The 21002-nt window shown below is 40.8% G+C and overlaps 1 protein-coding gene across 4 annotated transcripts; it reads left to right on the forward strand.

Moving 5' to 3' along the window:
* The first annotated feature begins 381 nt into the window (after positions 1-381).
* sim2 (SIM bHLH transcription factor 2) lies at positions 382-20946 on the forward strand. Of its 4 annotated transcripts, none has more exons than XM_037118499.1 (11): positions 382-690; positions 4491-4573; positions 6676-6765; positions 6914-7022; positions 8904-8989; positions 10442-10641; positions 10990-11096; positions 15450-15597; positions 15688-15865; positions 18415-18736; positions 19221-20946. In XM_037118499.1, exons 1-11 carry the CDS (start codon positions 516-518, stop codon positions 19934-19936), a joined length of 2214 nt encoding a protein of 737 aa, XP_036974394.1. In that variant the 5' UTR covers positions 382-515; the 3' UTR covers positions 19937-20946. The 4 variants fall into 4 exon arrangements, with proteins under 4 accessions (XP_036974394.1, XP_036974395.1, XP_036974396.1 ...); XM_037118500.1 differs by having other exon boundaries at positions 15688-15841; positions 18412-18736; XM_037118501.1 differs by having other exon boundaries at positions 15688-15841.
* Positions 20947-21002: the final 56 nt, after the last annotated feature.

Raw genomic sequence — 21002 nt, forward strand, 5'->3', positions numbered from 1 at the left:
AGAGAGAGAGAGAGAGAGAGAGAGAGAGAGAGAGAGAGAGAGAGTCTGATCGAAAGGGTTTTCGCACCAGTTCTGTCCGCAGCCTCAGTACTGCTGCCCTGTCTTGTCTGGAGGTGTGGACATTTGATGGGGGGGGGGGAACTGACAGCGGCGTGAAAACGCCGTAAAGTGGACGTGGCGTTCAGCACTGGGCTTTCTGCAACTCTCTGTCCGTCCGTCCGTCCGTCCGTCTGTATGCTGTTGTCAGTGAACAGGTTAGGCATGACACTTCGCGGGGGATGTGTCAGTGCCCTGGGTGGCTGATTGGATCAGTGTGTGTCCACATCATAGAGTCCTGCACTCTCTTACTCATTTGAAGGTTTTAGAGTAATCCGGACGTTGGGGATACTTGGGGCTGACTTTTCATCTCTACATGACATAGACCGGGTGCATGTTGCACGCCTCTCCGGGAGAAGGTTCTAAGGGCAGACTCGGGCTACTTTTCTGCAGGAGTCATTTTGCTGAAACTTCCAGAAATGAAGGAAAGATGCAAGAACGCAGCGAAGACGCGGAGAGAGAAAGAGAACGGGGAGTTTTATGAGCTGGCCAAGCTGCTGCCTCTGCCGGCGGCCATCACATCCCAGCTGGACAAGGCCTCCATCATCCGACTGACCAGCAGCTACCTCAAGATGAGAGCAGTCTTCCCCGAAGGTAGGAGCAGCCAGGACGCGGCACAGATACACGCTTCCTTCGTTTAAACAGGCCTAAAGACCATTCACACTGCGTCTTTCTCATAGGCGAGGTGGACAGGACACCATGGACAAACATACAGTCTCAGTATTGAAATGTTTAAGGCCTCCGCTGAAAAACAAAGACTGCATATTGTAACGTAACAATATGTTTTATGATAGATTTCACATAATCAGTATAACCCTGGGTGATTTACTTTAACAACAGAATCAAATCGCTGAACACTGACAATATTCTTTATTCGATTAGTTGTCCAAAAAGAAAAAGGGAAAAAAAGAAAAGAAAAAAAACAAATTCAGTTTATTAATTTTTTTTAATTAGAATTTTCCACCATACTTTGCAAACAGTCATGTGTAACCAATTTGTTTTAATATGTATAAAAACGAACCTGACTAAGAAGCGGAATATGGCCCTCCTGAAGAGGAGCAGCCCTGCGGGAGCTGCGCGCACTGTCAATGCCAGTGTAGCATCTTAAATTGTGGCAGAAATAGGCCAATACACTGTTCAAGGCGACGTAATAAATCACGGGATTTCCTAAAGTAATAACTTATTTGTTACTAGCAAATAAATAATCTACTAATGCGCTTCATTGATATTAAAATAAAAACAAGACGGTCATGAGTTAATAACATACTACCGTATATTGGGCATTAGTAAGCATTAGTCATCATTAATCATAATAAATAGAAAGAATAAACGGTAGTCAGAGGGGTCCCCTCACACGCTGCCAACCCTCATGTTATTCTTGTTAATAGCTTCGAAAGTAAATGACTTTTTAACTGGGCCTTAGTTAGGAAGCCATAACTTACATATTGTAATCTCTTTATGACTGATACCAAAATTACATCAGTTCGGACTTACACACAAAAAAAGAATAACATAAAGATGTCACAAGTGTTAAGATACTTTCCTAAAAGAGCTGGCGACAAAATCCGCGAGTAACCTATGAATCTCATCTTTTGTCTAAAATATATAAAACTACTATTACTACTTCTACTACTGATGATAATAACAATAATAACCATAACGATAATAATAACAAATAATAACAACAACAATAATAATAACAATAATAATAATAATAATAATAATAATAATAATAATAATAATAATAACAATAACAATAATAATAATAATAACAATAATAATAATAATAATAATAATAATAATAATAATAATAACAACAATAATAATAATAATAATAATAATAATAATAATAATAATAATAATAATAATAATAATAATAATGAACTAATCATCGCCTGAGTCATCATACTGACGGAGGCTATAATCACTTGCAGAGTGGTCTCAGGAGCAGGAATGAACGTAGATGTGCGTCCGCGCACTTAGCGCCTAATCTCCGGGCTCTAAAGATAATTGAGTTAAGTAGGGTGTCAGAGAAGTTAAAAATGTTCTTGGTTCTGATCGAAGGCCGCTGTCCACTCGAAGCGCCTCAGTCATTCATCAGGTTTAATGGTGTGATTAGCAGCACGATGCCAGGAAAACACAGCCTTTCCTCTCTGTCAGCACTCATAAAGTCACGGCCACACGCGGCTCCTCGGGCCGGGACACCCCCGCGACAGCAGGCCCGACCGCCCAGGCTCACACCTCTACATCTGCCCGTCATTAATGGATGTTACACTGATTTAGTATTGAACAACAGGCCGATCAGAAGACTTCTCGGCCCGGAGTTGTCGACGCGCTTGATGCTCGGAGCAAGCGGCGCGGAGCAGAGCCGTGTTACCTTCCTCCCTGAACGGAGGCCCCCGGACAGCTGTCACACAGCAGATACGTCCCTGCTGATCTCCAGCCGGTGCAAACACTCCTCTCACTGGGTGTTAGAGGAGAACGCCTGATATCCAGCTGGCCTCAACACTGTTTGCTCTGTTAATCCAGGACGCTTCCCTCCGGACGGCCGCTGGAATATCAGCCTGTCCAAGAGAAAACGAGTGAAGGATATTCAGCAGCCTCGGCTGGCTGCCTGTCAAAGACTTCATAATTGCATGCTTTCACCTGCAAAACAGTAAATCAAACTTCACTAACTAAGGCATGGGACGCGGCATGCACTGGCGTAGCTACGTTCTGCACATTTTTACATTTTATTTCCTATCATTCTATTTCAGTGCTGAATGACAAAGGTGTTAGTTGGATTTATTCTGAGAAGAGGGAAATGCAGCCAGATCACAAAAGATTAAGGTTCATTTTTAGCTTTTGTTACAGCCACACAATCTGAAGCCACAGAACAATCTGTGATTTGGATAAAAGTTACTGGATTAAGACTGCATTTGTCTTTATAGTTAAACACTTGTCAATTACACTGTTACTGATAGTAAATGTAAAATGAATTTAATGCTTAAAAGTAATTCATCAACCAGCCTGGAAAGCTTTGACCTGTCCCGTCTCATAACGCTCTGTTAGAGCTGTACACTACAGTCCACTCTCCCAGCAGGCTGAAGAAATGAACACGGGACAAGTCGGGTATCATTTCTTAATAAAACAACATGTGTATATTATTATTTATACAGTTTTCATAGGATGGATGGAAAGTAAAGTATTGACTTGAGCACTGGGCAGTTCAGAGGCGCTGGTGCTTTGTGCACTTATCCCAGTTTAACAGCTACCTGCTTTTAATTATGAGTTACATTTGTATTGAAATATTTGAAATATAAAATATATTGTGCACTCAGAAAATATGTCTGGCTGTAGTTTGAATTATCCCCCAGTCTAATGAAGTAGCCAGACTGAATCCGCCACGACATCACAAGACTTCTAAAATTAGGACTGACGTGAGAAGCAGACTTGATTCAACTGAGCTGCCGTTCAGTCACAACACATTTCTCACTGAGTTGTCATGAAGGTTTCTCAGAGTTTTGATTCTGCCGCTCTGAAAACCCAGTCCTAATTTATTTGTCTAGTATAATCTGACAATATTCCATTGATATCCATTGATCCATTGATTCCATATGATGTTGTGAACTCTGCATACATTTATTTTGGATCACTATGAGTGTTATCAATGTATTTCATAGTCACAATCTTGGAAAATCAGTGTATGGGAGGGACACTGTGACACTGCAACCAGGCTTCACCACTGAACACAGAACGTAAGGTTTTATGATACCAGGACATCAAGGGTAACACCTTGTACAAATCTTAGAAACCTTGTTTTCAAACACATACGGCTGTGGCCCAGGAGCTAGAGCTGGTTGTCCACTAATCCCAGGCTGTCCCCAGCTCCGACTGCATGTCAGAATGTCCTTGAGCAAGAACCCCACAATTTGCTCCCGGCGGCTGTCCCATCAGTGTGTATATGTGAATGGTTGAGCTTATCATGGAACCAGACGCTGACTGAAGTTGAATAAAGTTGAACTAAATTTAAATATCATGAATAATTTGGTCAGCACAGGGCCATTAATGGATGCCTTGATTGACTGATATTTGTTTGCTTATTCATATTGGGAATCTGATCACAATAATTACATATATAATGCAATAATAATTTTCCAATCTGGGATCGGGTCCTCCCTAATATACGCTGATGCATATTTATTTAAGTCCTGGTGTCAGTGAGTGGAGGAACTTAACACTTGGATGCCTTCAGTTCCACAATGTGCAGAGGGTACAACTGCTCTCTCTGCTGGAAATAGTGAAGCACAGAGTGTTGAACCTGAATGTTTGATGAGAAGGCACAGTGACTGTGCCTATTGTATGACAGTCAGGTTTGTCTCTAACTGTCTTACCATGTCTGTTTCTCTGTATAGGTCTGGGTGATGGATGGGGTCAGTCAACAAGGTTCAGTCCTCTGGACAGCATGGCCAAAGACCTGGGTTCCCACCTTTTACAAGTCAGTACAGGAAACAACAGTGTTCTAGCACTGTAGTACTTACACTGTTCTGTGGTATGACTACACTATGATGCGTTGCGTTAAGGTGCAAATAATTTTGGGCTTCTTCATTAATCAACTGTGATTATAACAACTTAAGGCTGTATTACGATTAAATACCTTAAATTTTGTATGGATTGCAAGTTGGGCTCGGTTCAAAGTTTTTCACTGTTTGTGATTGATCAGGAAGTGCTGGATTTGATTGGCCTCACCTAACAGGAAGATCGTGATCGATCACACGGCCCTTTTACACAACACTAACAGAACAATCTGAAATACATATATGTTTGACTGACCACATGGCAGACCTTGATAACTGCGGTACTACAAGACAATACACATGCACAAACACGATACATCCGTGGTTTACATTTGAAGTACCATCATCAGTCTATAGTGACAGTGCCCAATGAGCATGTTTACACTGACAAGATGTTTAGAAAATCATGGTATCACATGTATCAATTTCTTCTCTTCTTCAACCTACAAATGAACATTTAGTTATATTATAGTGCACAATACAAAAAGATGGCATAAAGATGTCGTCTACCACATACAGAGCAGATATCATCCTGGTTTCAACTAGAAATCATTCTTGCAATCTTGTTGGTTTGTGCTCACTGGGTCCAGATGAGTTCAGCACTGTCCTTGGTGCTTAATGTTCCCCCACAGTCATTTGAATCAAAAATTCAGACAAAAACAGTGTCTGTTTCAGCGCTGTTAACATTGTTCTTTTAGCCCACTATTGGAGGAGCAGGTGATTGCTATGGACAAATCAAATGAGATATCTGAAATAAAGAAAGAAAGACAACATAGCTACTACATCTACGGCAACAGTAATTATCTCCAGTTAATGAGCAAAAAAAGGAAAAACAAATCCAATAAACATTTCCCACTAGTTTGAAGTTATAATGACAATCTATTTTATAGCCTGAAGCACATTATTCAAGTGAGTGCACAGGACTTTCAAGAGCCTGAGGAGTTTCTTAACTCATGCTGGAAAGACAATGAGGAATGAGAAATAATGTCCAAACACTGAGTGGTGCTGAGTTAATGAAACACCATAGTTTAGATGGTAATTACAGCTATAAGTAGTCTCTCTCTTATTATATATATATATTATATATACCCTTGTCACTGGTGCGCCCCCTTTAAAATGGTTTACATTTGCTATCAAATGGACTAAGTTGGCCTCCTGAAATGACCTGCGTGCCACATACACATCATCAACAACTATCAGCATGTCAGAGACATGTATTACGCTCATCAAATAAAGTTCATTATTACACCATGTCTTGATAGAGACTACTTTTTATGGTAAGGCCTATCCATTTCACTGTACAGTCTCTGCCCATTTTCACCAAGAGTGCATTTTTAATTCTCATTTTTAAGGACAACCAATCATAGCTTTTAAAAGAACACACCAAATAGCGCAACAGTAACAAATGTGACGTGAACCATGCCAACATTGGCCAAATTCATAAACCCCTAATGCAATACAATCCAAAATCCTCCCACTGATGGAAGTCTCCATGCATAATCAAAGGGGTAAATAATGGATTTGCTGATATTGGTAATGTGAAGGATAGAGCTCTAAGCTTCAGTTGTTTTGCCACTACCATCCAAATCTGAATGGTACCGTGAACAATCAGATTGTTACTGTAATATGATTTTTTGAAATGAATAGGACGCATTATCATAGCTCCAACTCAGTAGAGCAGGCAATCCTCCCTTTTCAATGTGCACGTAATTGCCCAGTGTAAATGAATGGCCGTGGATTATGTGTTTTCAGTTGCGTTTTACGGACAGAGATAATTCCTGAAATGGTGCTAAAATGTCAGGACAGAGATATTAAAAAGAATAAGTGTGGACTAGGCCTATTAAAGTGTGTTTACACTGGCAAGAACATTTTTTTAATAAAATGTACTGGAAACTCTCAAAATAATGGCACCGCCCAGTCTTACATCATACAGACAAATGTATTGGCACATAACAATGTAAAAATGAAAATCTACAGCAGTGTCTGGTGTTTAACAGTAACTACTTTGTTACCGCTCCCTCAGACTCTGGATGGCTTTGTGTTTGTTGTTGCCTCTGATGGCAAAATCATGTACATCTCTGAAACAGCATCAGTCCACCTTGGCCTGTCCCAGGTAAGACTCTCTTCACCTCAGCATTTCAGTTTAACATTACATTTTCAGATTAGTTAAAGGGGCTCCTTACATATTTTGCACGAGGTATGGTGCAGCTGATCTCTACATAACTCACATTTATGAGCACATGCGGATGTGTTTGCTGCAGGTGGAGCTAACGGGAAACAGTATATTTGAGTACATTCACCCATCAGACCATGATGAGATGACAGCAGTGCTGAGTCTTTGCCAGCCCCCGAACCATCACTTCTCTCCAGGTAAGCACACTCAGCCTCTGGGCTCTTGTGAGACATGATGTTATATCAAACGCTAGCGCACATTTTAGAGGTGCACTGTGCAAGAATTGTAATTTTTAAAAAAGGCAGTAACGGTTGTGATGTTAAAAATGCTAGCTTCAATAGATATCTCTGCAAAACATGTATTGTTTTGCAGAGAACATGTGTTGTTTTGCAGAGATATCTATTGAAGTTAGCATGCTAGCCCCTTGCTTCTTTGTACCTCATGGCACAATAATCTGAGTATACAGGACCAACACTCCCCTGGATCTCTGAGCTCGCAGTCCAGGCTAATACATCTACTAGCTGCACGGTTAACTAAGCTAACCAGCTAATTGCATTTACAGTTAACAGCAGTTACCAGTTACTCTGGTGATTAAATTCTAAGATAATTATTTACCTCAACAGCATAGAGAAACTCTATCTGGACCAGGCTTACCATAGAAACTAGCTAGTTTTTTCATGTCCCCAGGTTACTGTTAAGTATTGCATGTGCACTTCATATCTTGGTTTAATTGTGGACTTCATACAAGCTATTCTGCTGCTCCGTGAGATGAACTAAAAAAAACTCAAAAAGCTTGCAAATTTAACTTGATTTATGTTTTCTGGCTAGAAAAGTATTACTGTCAAAAAGAGAAGCACAGAATGGACGTGATATACCTCTGTTGTTCTGATGGAGATGATGCTGTTTTTTTTTAAAAGCCTTTTAGCTTTTATTTGAAACATAATTGACACAATCTGTGTTTTTGTTTGTTTGTTTGTTTGTTTATTTGCTTGCTTTGTTGCAGCCTCTGGGTTATTGTTACAGTTTTATCACAATAGAAATTTCTTATGAAAATGTGTTTGCTGAAAGCTTCAAGGGAGAGGAAGGTCTTGTTAAGCTTTGTAGTCAGTGAGCTGCTGCTGCTGATGAAGGCTCTGTTGGCCACTGCTCATATGTCTATGCCCAACATTGCAGGGCCAGTATATAACATTTGAATATTGTGAGTAAATATTGTTCTTTTAGATGATAGGTCTCTGTGACTAGACAAGTCAAGTTTGACATGAGGGTGTCATAATGATGAAACCCAGCTCAGCCTTGAAAACAGCACATTGTTAACAGAAAGCCCAGGTAGGATCATTAGAAATTATGTTGTAATGGAATCTTGTTTTTGACTTTTTGAAATCTGATTAGTCTTGAAAATCCCTGGCACACCCCTTACTGAACCTTAAAAACAATGTCCTTCTATTAGACATGGTTGGTGGCCTTCAAAGGTGGGCTGTAGAGTTAGGGTTTCACATAGAATTTTCCTGGTCAGATTTTGCCATGGAAGAGGCAAAATATAAGTAGTATCTGGCCAACTGTCCAACATCAGGAGGTACAGACTCCATCCTTGGCAGCAAACAGTTAAACTTAACAGGTAACTTTTTACAGCCCTACCATGTAGGCTTGGATTGTACTTATGTGATACATGCCTTTGGGCAAAAAGCTGCCAATTGAATACATGCAAATGTACTTTTGTTGGGGTCATGATTTTTTTAGTCATGTCTGCCGAAGTGATCAGCTTTGGAAGGGATTACAGCTATGTTCCAGACAACAAACTATGCTTAGGGTATTAGCAGTAGACTGTTTCTAGACACTCTTTTGGGTTAGAGTCGCGGTGGCAACAGAGCGAACAGATTAATCCAGGTGTCTCTGTTGGTCCCGCTTACTACACTGTCACTGGCTGTCATAGGTAAAGTGCACATTTCATTAAACTGGTCGGTAAAAACAAATACATCTGACATAATATTAGGAGTAAGAAGACTGGTGGGATATTGTGCACACACAATATCCTGTAACATGCAAGTAATACCTCTCTGTAATGTGTGTTTCTGCAACAGAGTATGAAATTGAGCGCTCCTTCTTCTTGAGGATGAAGTGTGTTCTTGCTAAACGAAATGCAGGACTTACATGTGGGGGATATAAGGTAGGTGCAACCACTGGAATATCCCTGACACACACTTGATTATGTTCATGATAACTTTGGTGTCTGCGAGTGATTTCATTCCATTAAGTGATTTCTTAATCATGGTACTGAACATCACAGCTAACTTAATTTACCTCAGGATATGTCCTTATGAAGCAGCAGCAGCAGCTGGAAGTGTCTATAAACTGGTGGTTAGCTTTGGTTTCTGGCTGACAGCTACTCAGCGCTGTCAGATCAGCGCTCAGGTGCTTTTTTGAAGAATGGCCTTCATTTATTGAAGGAATATCCATTGTATTTTGATCATAAAAAAAATTACCAAATGACCAAAAAATACTATTGCATCATCTGATGAAAATAGTCTGCACTTTTCCCATCATGCACCATGCGTTTGTTAAAGTGAAACTCTCGCCAAAATGCAACCTAGGGTCTTTTTGTGAATGTACCCAAGTCAAATGACCGTTTAAAAGCATAATTACAATGAAAGCACCGCTTGTAAGATTTACCGTATTTTCATTTTTGGGTTAAAATCATCTTCGGTGGAGTGCTAGGGGCAAATACTGTTTGCTTCAAAATCGCTATTTCACTAAGAAGGCTCTACACAACATGAAACTTTGCTCGTAGTATCACCAGGGTCTCTACGCATGAACTTGAGCATTGAGAACATTGTTTGTGTACAAAGTGCTTACTAAAAAAGTTTTTGAACAACTCGCATTGTTTTTTCGCTCAACTCTGTTTTTCCGATGACCTGCCTGTCATGAATCTCTACAAACAAAGTGTCGTGTTGTGTCGAGCCTTCTTAGTGTTTTGAAAATAATGATTATGAAGCAAACATAGTATTTGCCCTGAACTCGCCATTGAAAATGATTTAGACCTGAAAACGAGAATACCGTCAATCTTAAAAGTGGCGCCTTCATCATAATTATGCTTTTAAACGATCCTTTGACTCAGGTACATTCACAAAAAGAACCAAGGTTGCATTTTGGCGAAAGTTTCACTTTAAGTTTGCTGTTTTTTGCTCCAAAATGTAAACTTTTTGTTAGTGTTGGTAATGTATACTGTATGTTCATTCATTCTTTAAATGTAAAGGATGTCAAATTATCCTTATTATTTGTTTTTAGGAGAACAATTTCATTGTTTTTACATGAAACATTAAAAGCCCCCCCAAAAAGAAACACCCAAACAAATCTTGTGTAGAATTAAAGCGAACTGCTGTTTTTGAATACGGGATGGTAAAAGGTAGTTATTTCACAGCACTTATTTCACATTTTAGTGCCCCAGCTGCCATACTGTTACTGTGTTTTTATTTGTTTGTTTTCAGTGTAGTTCTAATCCGCTGTTTGGTGCTGTCTGGTTTGGAAAATACCAAAATATTTTGTTTGTCACAAGCTCTTAACTTTCCTTTTCAGCATGTAAATCTTATAATAACATTGGTCTGATGCTGTTGTTTCCCAGGTCATCCACTGCAGCGGCTACCTCAAAGTGCGTCAGTACATGATGGACATGGCGCTGTATGAATCCTGCTATCAGACTGTGGGTCTAGTGGCAGTTGGTCACTCCCTGCCCCCCAGTGGTATCACAGAGATCAAACTTAGCAGTAACATGTTCATGTTCCGGGCCAGCTTGGACTTTAAACTCATTTTCTTGGACACAAGGTAGGAGAGTTGCTTGACGGAGCAGAGAGATAGAAGTCACTATGTATATCTTGATGATCTCTGTATGGAACAAAAAGTCAGAAACTGATCATAAAACCAACCAACCAAAACCAACAGAATATTAATTTGTAAATACAAATAGTTGCTTGAGTGTGATGGACAACACATTATTTGAATATATAAATATAGATATAAATATACAGTAAATGCATATACACAATGTGAAATAGTTGTCTTTTAACAACTGCTGGATTGTTAATTGAACCTTGTATTGCTGTTGAGCACACTGATCAACAAATCAACCCTTGACTTTAAGCTTGTGCCCTCTCTCCTTTGTGCTGGAGCCAGGGTGGCAGAGCTGACAGGCTATGAGCCTCAGGACCTGATAGAGAAGACACTGTACCACCACGTCCATGCCTGTGATGTTTTCCCTCTACGCTATGCTCACCATTTATGTGAGTCCTTTAAACCTTAAGTCAGACCAAGTGGGTGGGAGGGTAGAAATCATCAACAGATCCCTGTTCAATTGAGTGAAACCCAGATCTGCAGTACAGAGCCGCTGATAGTCTTGCTCATGCCTGGCCCTGATACTACCTCTGGAGGCGGATCAGATCTGCAGTGAAACTTTCACCCCTCTCCCTATCTGAAACTTTCACACAGACCACTATGCGGAGAATCGGCGCATGATTCCTGCACTCAAAGGTCAGATAAATGGGGCTATTGTCTCATTGATGACATAACCTCTTTGGGGGGCTGAACAGTTGAACCAGTGCCCCTGGTACTATCCACACTGTCCTCCACTCAGTGATGTTGTGAATATGATGATAGTAAAACAAATGAACATTTTTTTTAACTTTGCATTAATATTTGTTACACTTAAACCTACAGCTACAGTAACAGATTGGGTTGCTCAGTCCTCCCGATCGAGACTTCAGTGAACGTTCCCCCGGAAAACAGCCTTCGTCCCAGACAAAGTCAGTCAGCGTCCAGTTTACTGATGGCGTTTAATTATGTAACTTAGAGCAAAAAACGTAACTTTGTCACTTTCCAGGATGTTTGATGGGTCAGGATCTCAATCACAACACATTATAACAACATCCATATGATTATAAACTATCCGTGGGTCCAGCTTGACAGGAGGACACCTGGGGAAACACCTTGAAAACACACCGACATCATCATCATTATGAGTACCGTCACGTCTCTTTACAAGTCGCAGCGCTGGCTTTCTGTATGAATTACACAGTGCGTCGCCTTTAAGGCTGAGATGCTTCGCTCTGTATATTTTGACATTTTATATTTTGGATATTTAAGGCATGCCCACTGGATCCATTTGTTGTTGGAATGCACAGCAGCGCTCAGACCAGCATGGAGAGGAGAGGGTCTGGACAATGGTGATCCTTCCAAAAGGCAAGGATGTCCTCCTAGCACTTATCCACAGTAAACAAAAGTATGGATACCACTTCCTATGGGGCAAAAAACTCACAGTGAGCCTCATGATGATAAACCTGCTTGTTTTTCCACATGTGTATGATAGAGACAGAGAGAGTGAAAGAAAGAGGGAAAGTTTTTGCTGTACATTATTAATCACTTAAGCCCACTCTGAACACTGCTTTGTCAGTCATTGACCGCCTGCCCGCACCTGTGATATTTTCTGGCAGATCTGACCCAAACCTGCCTGACCCACAGGTTCCCAGGTGCTGTGGGTTGCCAGTTGACCTGCGCGTCCCTAGTCTGGGGCTCTAATGTGGCGCCTCCTGCACAGTTGGCACTGGACCGTCTTTTTTGGTTAATTCAGGGAGTGGAGAGTGTATGTGTTTACACTGCTGTCGCAGCAGCTTTGGACCACCCTTTGGGGGAGGAGGTTTTCAGGTCTGCACAAGAACCAGAGCCAGACAAGTAGTGAAGATATCTTCAACTTTATAGCTTTAGCTGCACTTTCCTTCAAGGCCTTTTTTTTTTCCTTTCGATTTGCTCGTTGTCAGCACTTTCAGGTTTCTTTTTCTTGTTCCCTTTCCCTCCGGTGCTGTGGATCTTCTCGTCGAGGGTCCACGTGCACTCCACACACTGTTTTGTTGATGTGACAGCACTCGGTGGGGCTGACAGTCTACAGTTTTGAGGGCAGTAACTTGTGCTATTTTCTCTCTGCTGAACCCTTGTTAAACACAGTGACTTCTCTTCACCCTCTGGTATCCCCACAATCTTGATGGTATTACATCTCGAACACCACTCCATCATCAATCATTGTAAGAAGCATTTCGTTTGACTGATTTCTCATGTCTGTAAGACACAGCTCCAGTGTCTGAATATGACACTCATGGTCAAAGCCTTGTTCCGCAGTAGCAACGACTCTGTGAGTCAGCGCCAGCTAAGAATCAGATGTGTCAATTGGAGTTGAATGGCTTGCTGAGAGATCCCAGAATCCTTTCAGATATAATTTTGCACCGATGGTGCAACACTTTCATCACATCAGGGCTATTAAAGCTAGGGTCTACAATCCTGGAGAGCTAGCAAGCGAGCTAGCAAGATTTGAAAGTGGCACCTCCTCTAAGTTCCACCCCCCCTCCCCATCCCATCAGTGCTCCGTCCAAAGCCACGCCCCCACAAGCTTGAATGCGCATCTGGCAGTGGGACTCACCAGGGAGAAGGAGATGCCGGAGCACGATGCAGCAATTCAGGTGAATTTAGACACCAGCACAACGTACTGCGCCATGGTGGACTCAAACCGCAACAGGTGGGGACTGCCGGAAGGTGGAGCAAAACTGGATCAAAGCCGCAACGCAATGGACCCGTATCTGTGGAAACTGGGCCGACTCATGAGCCATTCTCATGGCTAAAAACAACACACAAAGAAGCTAACGTTAGCATTGAGCTAATACGAGCTACAAACATAGCCAAGTTGGCAAACCTTATATATTTCATGAAAATAACAAATCCCCTCGAAACAAAACAAAGCATTGTCTGTCCAACAGAAAGAGAGCAACCTCTGCATCACTTTTCAGGTCCATCACATGCCCCAGTTGTCCTCACCGCTCAAACGGCACACCAGTGTTGATTCAGGTCTGACTTCTTTCTTTATCCAGAGCCTCTTTCGTCGCAGCCATTTCTGCCTCAGGCTTTCTTTTCCTTGCCTTTTTAAGGACACAACACCTTTGTTGCATTTCTCTTCACTTTGGCTACTGACCACTGGCCATCCTGTTAAGAGCTTATGCAGATGACTTGCTGACTTGATCCTGACTTGCAAATCATTACTTCAAAGATGCAAGTTGAGTGGCTTTCCAAAGGAAATTTCAAACACATTGTTGAGTTTCCAAGTTAGACTATGACAAATCAGGATCAGTTAGTCTGACCATTATTTATCCTGTATGTCTGCTCTAATATATTCCGACCAAGATTTCCAAGTATGTCAAAAACCCTGTTGTGCTTAATACCTTGAAGATTTGGTATCAATTTAGGAAACACTTCAGATGTGATGCTGCTGCCCACATTTGCTGCTCACATTTGTTTCGTAACAAAGGTATACATTGCCTTCTTGATTTGTACCCTGTTATCATCAATGTATGGATTGCCTGCAAACCATTTCTAGGCACCTCCTAGATTTTGTTTCTAAATGTTTATCTAATTTTCCCTCTTTACCTCTCAAATAGTCATGGGATGGTGTGCTTACTTTTATGGCCTAGCAAAGGAGGATCGATTAAGAGATTTACGGCCATATAGCTGGGAATTCAATTTAGAGTGGTGGCAGACGTTTGTTGGTGGGCTATACATTGTTTCGTCTTGTGCCCGTCCTGCACTCATCTAGTGTAAGGTCATAGACAGGGCCAATTTACTATGTCATGACTGTCTGAAGTGTATCTGGGTGTAGAGGATAAATGTGATAGATGTTTGAATCCACATTGTCTTTTGAGTCAAATGTTTTTCTTGTGCCCAAGGTAATTCTTGGTCCAGTCATTTTAAAACAATGTCTACAGTAGTTACAGCAAGTAACCTACATGCTGAAAATGGCCATGAACCTAACTGTAACCTGGCTGCTAACGGTATGAATCTAAAACAAGCCAGTGGCTCTTACTTTTTCTTTAACAGTGATACAGTGTTTTTAATGTCAGGGCGCACCTCCCCCACTCAAAACAAGTTCACCTTGACACTATTTTGCAGGGGCACCGTTGCTGCATCCTGGGAGAAGTGCTGCTCAAACTTTTGTGATTGGTTAAGAAACCCAGATAACCCAGTGTTTTTTCCCCTTTACCAGAATGAGAATTGGTGCTGGCAGACCATTTTCCATTCCTGGGGAAATAGGTCTGGCTATGCGCTGATGGTGCAGCAGCTGCAGCAGGCAGCTGTTTTCAGAGAGCAAGCTCGAAAAAACCCATTGTACAACCTGCTCAGCACCAAACAGCAGACAGACAGTCGGAGACCAGCTGCCTAACACAGTGGCGCTTTTAGAGGCTAAGGAGCTGGATATTTTCCTCAGGAGTTAGTAGAGACAAAAGACAGAGCTAAGAGAGTGAATAATGGGCTTACATTAGCCAGGTGGCCAGAGAGACACAATTAGAACAGGTCTTGACCATACTCTTTAGACAAGTTTGGCATTCCAACTCACAGTGAAAGGCATGATGACATGTTCCTGCTGCCCTCACAATGGCACAAAAAATGAATGCTGCAGCATTTCTGCCTCTTTGAATAACTAATGCACAATGCTGGTTATAACGGAGACCCTTCATTTGTGTGGAGTCCTGTGTGGTTTTGAAGGGCTGATGTGAAATCTTCTCATTTTCCCTCTCTGATCCTGGTCTTTGTTTCCCTTGCAGTATTGGTGAAGGGGCAGGTAACTACTAAGTACTACCGTATGTTATCAAAGCATGGAGGCTGGGTGTGGGTGCAGAGCTATGCCACCATCGTCCACAACAGCCGTTCCTCCAGACCTCACTGTATTGTTAGTGTTAACTACGTCCTCACGTGAGTCATCACCCCCCCATCATTCTTCGTGTAATACCTCCAGTTAAACCAGTACAAAGATACAGTGTGTGCCTGTCTGTTTTTACACAGCAATATCGAGCACAAGGAGCTGCGGTTATCCGAGGACCAGAGCCGAGCCATCAAACCTGGCGTCAGTCTTACTTCTTCTCAGGACCACCAAAAACAACTCAGAACCAAAGCAGTCAAGATGAAGACCAAACTCAGAGCAGCTCCCTATTCTGAGGTGGGACTTCCACTTAGCTTAATGGTAAACACTTTACAATAAGGATATATCAATTAACATTAGTTAATGAAGTAATAACCCTTAATTAAGAGTCAATTAATGGTTAACTAATGTGTCAAGTAATCATTTCCCGATGGTGTTATTTTTGTGGAGGTGTTAATTCATATATATTTTTTAAAATGATTTTTTACAGTGACAACAACAATAAGGTCAAGAAAAATTACCTTAGGTAAGGGAGCAATAATTAACTAAAAGTAGTTTTTGAAGAAATCTATAACTAATGGTGTTCATGTTAATTAAAATGTTAATACACACTTTGTATAATACAAAAACACAAGGCCTGCAATAACAGTTAATAGACAAGAAATGTTAATTAACTAACTGCATTGATAAATGTAGTAATAACATTGGCCAGCACTTCAATGACAATTAACTCATGCATCTGGTAATCATTAACTTATGATGTTGGTGTTAACTATATTAGTTTATGAAAATATTAATAAGCAATAAGCAATAATAAGCATTAACCAATGCCTTATTAATACAAAAATAACCCCCAAGTTGCTGTCAACATTTAGTAAGGGTTCACATATTAATTAAGGTACCTAATATTGGTTTATTGTTGATAAAGATGTATGTCATCAGATCTTAAGCTACTGTCCAGCATTACTTTATCATAATTAAACATTAATGGCCTTTATTTTTAAGTTTTAAACATTCATCCCTTAAGTAAGACTAACCTGCATAGAATGATAAATAAGCATCCCTTAACCGCATTTAACCATTCATGAACCTCCCTATTGTAAAGCTGAAAACATGTATTCTTTAAGAAACAGATCGTAAGTGCACAAAGATGCTAAATAAGTATTACCCAGCCATAAATAACCATTTGTTAATGCTCTTCATGAACCCTCGTGAAAACTTGTTTCCCTAATTTTGAAATGGTGTCAATAAAATGATTACTTTGAACATGTAGCATAAAGTCTTTATCTTCTTAAATTCAGAACAAATCCTGAATCATTGAAAATATGTGTGATTGCTTCAAATTTACAAGCTTCACAAAATTGTTAAATAGTTTATTCTGGTGAAGGAAAGCTGTTAAAGCACTGTAATGGACTGATGAGGACTTATTAAAGGATACCAGTTTTATAGTTTATGGTAACTATGAAGCATTATGTTGCACACTTGAACACACAAGACCTCTGGGGTGCACAAGTTTAAAACAAGTCCTTTATATTTTTTTTTCTTTCTACAAATACAAAAACACGTGCACATTGGCATAACGTGGCTATATAGCTTAGTGCAGGCTAGGTCCACTAAATGACTAGCACTAAGAACAGGAACATTTTGTTTTACAGAGGGAAGGTACATCTCGTATATTAATATGGCAGGCAGAGCATCCCTTCAGATATTAGTCTGGTTACAGAGTATGGTGTAGACCCAAAGCACTTATTTTGAATGGAAATAACTCAGGTTGAGACATCTCATGCAGTTATCATCCAGTTAAATGGTGGGATGGGTAGTGTTATCAGTGGGCCTCATTAAATATTATATTATTAGATTATAAATCATATTCATTGCATTACTGTAATAATCGTTACTGTAAATTGTTACTGCTTAATGAGAATATATCAGATTAAAGGAAAGATGAATGTATCACACAGTTCTGATGGGAAATGTTTTCCTTCCCTGTTATTTTGCTGCATGTATTTAAGATCTTGAGGACTCAAATTCAGGGATAGGATTTTCCTTTAGTTGAATTCTCGGGATCCTAAATACATGTTTAAGTTCAAATAATTTTTTTCAGCAAAATACCAAGGGCACAAAATAAAATACAAAAAAATCTGTTTTCATGTTTGTTTAGGATTTAAATGATCAGCATTCAACACACACTAGACTGAGGCAGCACCAAAACATGTTGTTGGTATCTGGGTGAGAAATACATGTAGGTCGCCCTGACAAAAGACATTTGCTTGTAGCATAGTGTCAGAGGAGAAGCAAATATGTCATTTTCAAGCAGGAGACATGTTTAAACTGGTGGTTAATATGCACTGATGAAACACAAATAAAAACTTCTGTTAATATAAATGCAACACTAAACAGAATTCCTTAATTTCAAAGCTTTTACTGTGAAACATCTGCCTGAGTGTGCTGTACACTGTGTATTACATTGCACAGTTTCCATACAGTACTTCAACACCTACTGCCATCTCCTGGCGCAACATTCAGTTGAGGACATTAACACACAACCATCCACAGTGACTGAAATCAGAAAATGTCAGGTAAAATGAGTAATCCAGAACAACAAAATGGTGTTTGCTAAAATAGCATGATATTAATGTTTAATTATCAAATGAAAGTGATGTAAATGTACTCCCTACATGTTGGCATGCATGTTTTATAACAGGAGTCTATCCACTGAGATAAATTATGGACTAAGAAAACGCCATTTAATAGAAAATAACTGCTGCACACAAAGAAATATATACATTTAAAAAATGAGTTTGCACCAGTAAACACGTGTATTTCAGTATGCTTCTCTATGCTGTTGGTTGTTTGTTTATGGATAGCAGCAGGCCGCTAGCTACTTTCAGCCAGACTATTTGAGCTGCTCACCACAGAGGGGGCTGTGGAAGGAGAGATCCCTGCATCCAGTGATTCCCTGCAGAGAGAAGAGCTCCAGTTTGAGCCCTGAGGCACATCAGGGGTCCGTCAGCACCACTTGCAATCTCACTCACCACTTCCCCCTCAAACACCGATGTCTGGATGCTCAGAGTCAGCTGCCCAGCTCAGGCCCCCCCTCTCAACTGGCTCAGCAGATCATTGGCTCCCTGCACAGTAGAGCACCAACTGGATGGAACATCAGCAGCCCTCCAATACCCAACAAATACACAGGTACACTCTTTATTGAACACATTTTAAGCATCCATGTTAAACAGGTGATTAAACATGCTGTAGATTTGTTTTTTGTGTACTAATAACTTTACCCATGGAAAAAAACACCCTCAGTAATCAGCTTTTTAAATCTGTTTTCCATTTGGCCATATTTAAAAAAAGTGCTGAGTACAATTCTGAATATCTATTAAAAAAAAGAAAAAAAAAGAAAAGTAAGACAAAAAATTTGCTGTTCTCACCCATGGTTTACCTTTGTTAAAAAAATGCAGCTTCTGCAATTTGGATACTATGCTCAGCCCTATTGTTTTTTGATAAAGCTCTAGTCACAAGTCTCACCACCTTTGTGTAATGGAAATATCGAGCTATTTTATATCCAAATTCTTACATTTTATTTAAAATACTTCTTTGATTGCTATATACCCCTGACTCCTTCGGCACAAGTTCTGGCTTAATTGCAACTTCTGAATATTGCTTTCCCCATCAGGCCCCATGCTTGCAGCTGGCCGTGGGTGCCCTGATGAGCTTGCCCATCGTTGTTCCAGCAGCACAAACCAGCATTTTACCAGCAGGCTAAAGGAAGAATCCGACGACCATTACACATTTGTCCACAGAGATGTGTCGGAGGTTCTTCTACGCCCGAGTCCTCATGACACCAAGGACAATAAGCCTTTAAGCCAGGATGTCCGGCAAATTTCACGAGGTGCTGAGGGACCTCAGGGTGACCGGGTGCTGGCTTGCCCTTTGATTAGTGGCCTGATTCTGGGTAAAGGTGAGCGGAGTAGCTTGCTGTACAGCATGGGCCAGCCTCTTCCTGTGCAGATGGCGCGAGAGCAGAGGAGAAGGCTGTGTATGAAGGACGCCTCCTACAGCCACACAGCTGTGGGATATCCACAACCTGCTGACAGCCACCAGACCTGTGGGGCTGCCACAGGTCTGCAGCCTGGGTCTGCTGAGGAGGACAGGAGAATGTTGACAGGTATGGGGAATGGGCTGGAACTTCCAACCAAATCTCCATATATGTCTTTCAACATTGATAAAGTTGTGAGCAAACACAGTTCTATTAAAGATGGCCACAGTTACCACTGTAAGGACACAGTCTCTCACAGCTGCAACAGCCCCAGTGCCAGTTTGCCCCCCGAGAGCCACAGAGAGATCCCACATTATATTGGCACATCTGTCATTATCACAAATGAGAGGTGACCCAGGGCAGATGCTCAGGAGACTCGCTGCAATTACTTTGACTCATTCAATGACTAATTTTTCATTTTGCATTTTACTCTTGCAGGATAGTTTGATATACTACAGGGCAGTATGGTGATAAGCTTTTTGCTCTTATGTTGGCCACCATATAAAACATCAACCTCAGCAAGGCCCACTGAACCAATTACAATGTTTGTTTGCAATAACTTTGGATAGGAAACCCCTTGTTAGTTCATACAGAATTTAAAGAGGCTTTGTGGAACTGGTGTGTTGCCCTGGAAGCCGGTCCTTAGATTCTGTTAGTGGACTACTGAGGCACAGAGGCACTGAGATGAGGCACTGAGACGAGGCACACAGAAAATCCAACCCAAGTCCTTCACAAAGAAATCTACAGTCCAGCAGCATTAGGCCATGGCCAGGCAAGGGCAGAGTTTTCAGATTTTTCCACCCTGAGACCAGGTTTTAAAAAAGTGCATTTACAGGCACAGCGTTTACAAGATCCATGTGGACGGCCCTTTAAACAACTTCACCGAACAAACAAATCACCCACTGGCTTTACAGACAACAGAGCGAGACGGGGAGGGTCCCCTTTTACCACATCATGTTGCAATCTGCTCATATATGGCCAATAAAAGAAACTGTTAATTACTAGGAATTGTTGCATAGAGCCCCTTTACTGTTTTCACCATAATGTGATTTCTTAGTGTATACAACTCATTCATTGGAAATGCATGTCGATGTTTAGATATCTTGTTCATAACAACGCTGTCACTAATATGTGGTTGACCTAATATACCATGAGCGTTTGACCGTGCTTTACTGTATGTCTTTAAATGGTACACTTACAACAGAAATAAACATATTTGCCAATTTCACATATCTCCACAACACAAGTTAATGACCAATTGTCTACCCAGAAGCGACTGCTGTTGCTGTTAGTGTCATGTCATGGTGATTTGGTTTATAGTGTTCATATGCAATAAAGCTTTAGAAAGAATACTATTAACTTTCTGGTGTATTGTTATTATATCAACTATCAACAGCTATATCAACGACTTTGGGCATA

The sequence above is a fragment of the Acanthopagrus latus genome, chromosome 13 (genome assembly GCF_904848185.1).
Source record: "Acanthopagrus latus isolate v.2019 chromosome 13, fAcaLat1.1, whole genome shotgun sequence".
Lineage (NCBI taxonomy): Eukaryota > Metazoa > Chordata > Actinopteri > Spariformes > Sparidae > Acanthopagrus > Acanthopagrus latus.

Coding starts and splice junctions, on each gene's coding strand:
- sim2 (XM_037118499.1), top strand. CDS start 516: ATGAAGGAAAGATGCAAGAACGCAGCGAAGACGCGGAGAGAGAAAGAG. Junction 691..4,490: donor GAGAGCAGTCTTCCCCGAAG/GTAGGAGCAGCC, acceptor TTCTCTGTATAG/GTCTGGGTGATGGATGGGGT. Junction 15,866..18,414: donor GACTTCCACTTAGCTTAATG/GTAAACACTTTA, acceptor TATGGATAGCAG/CAGGCCGCTAGCTACTTTCA.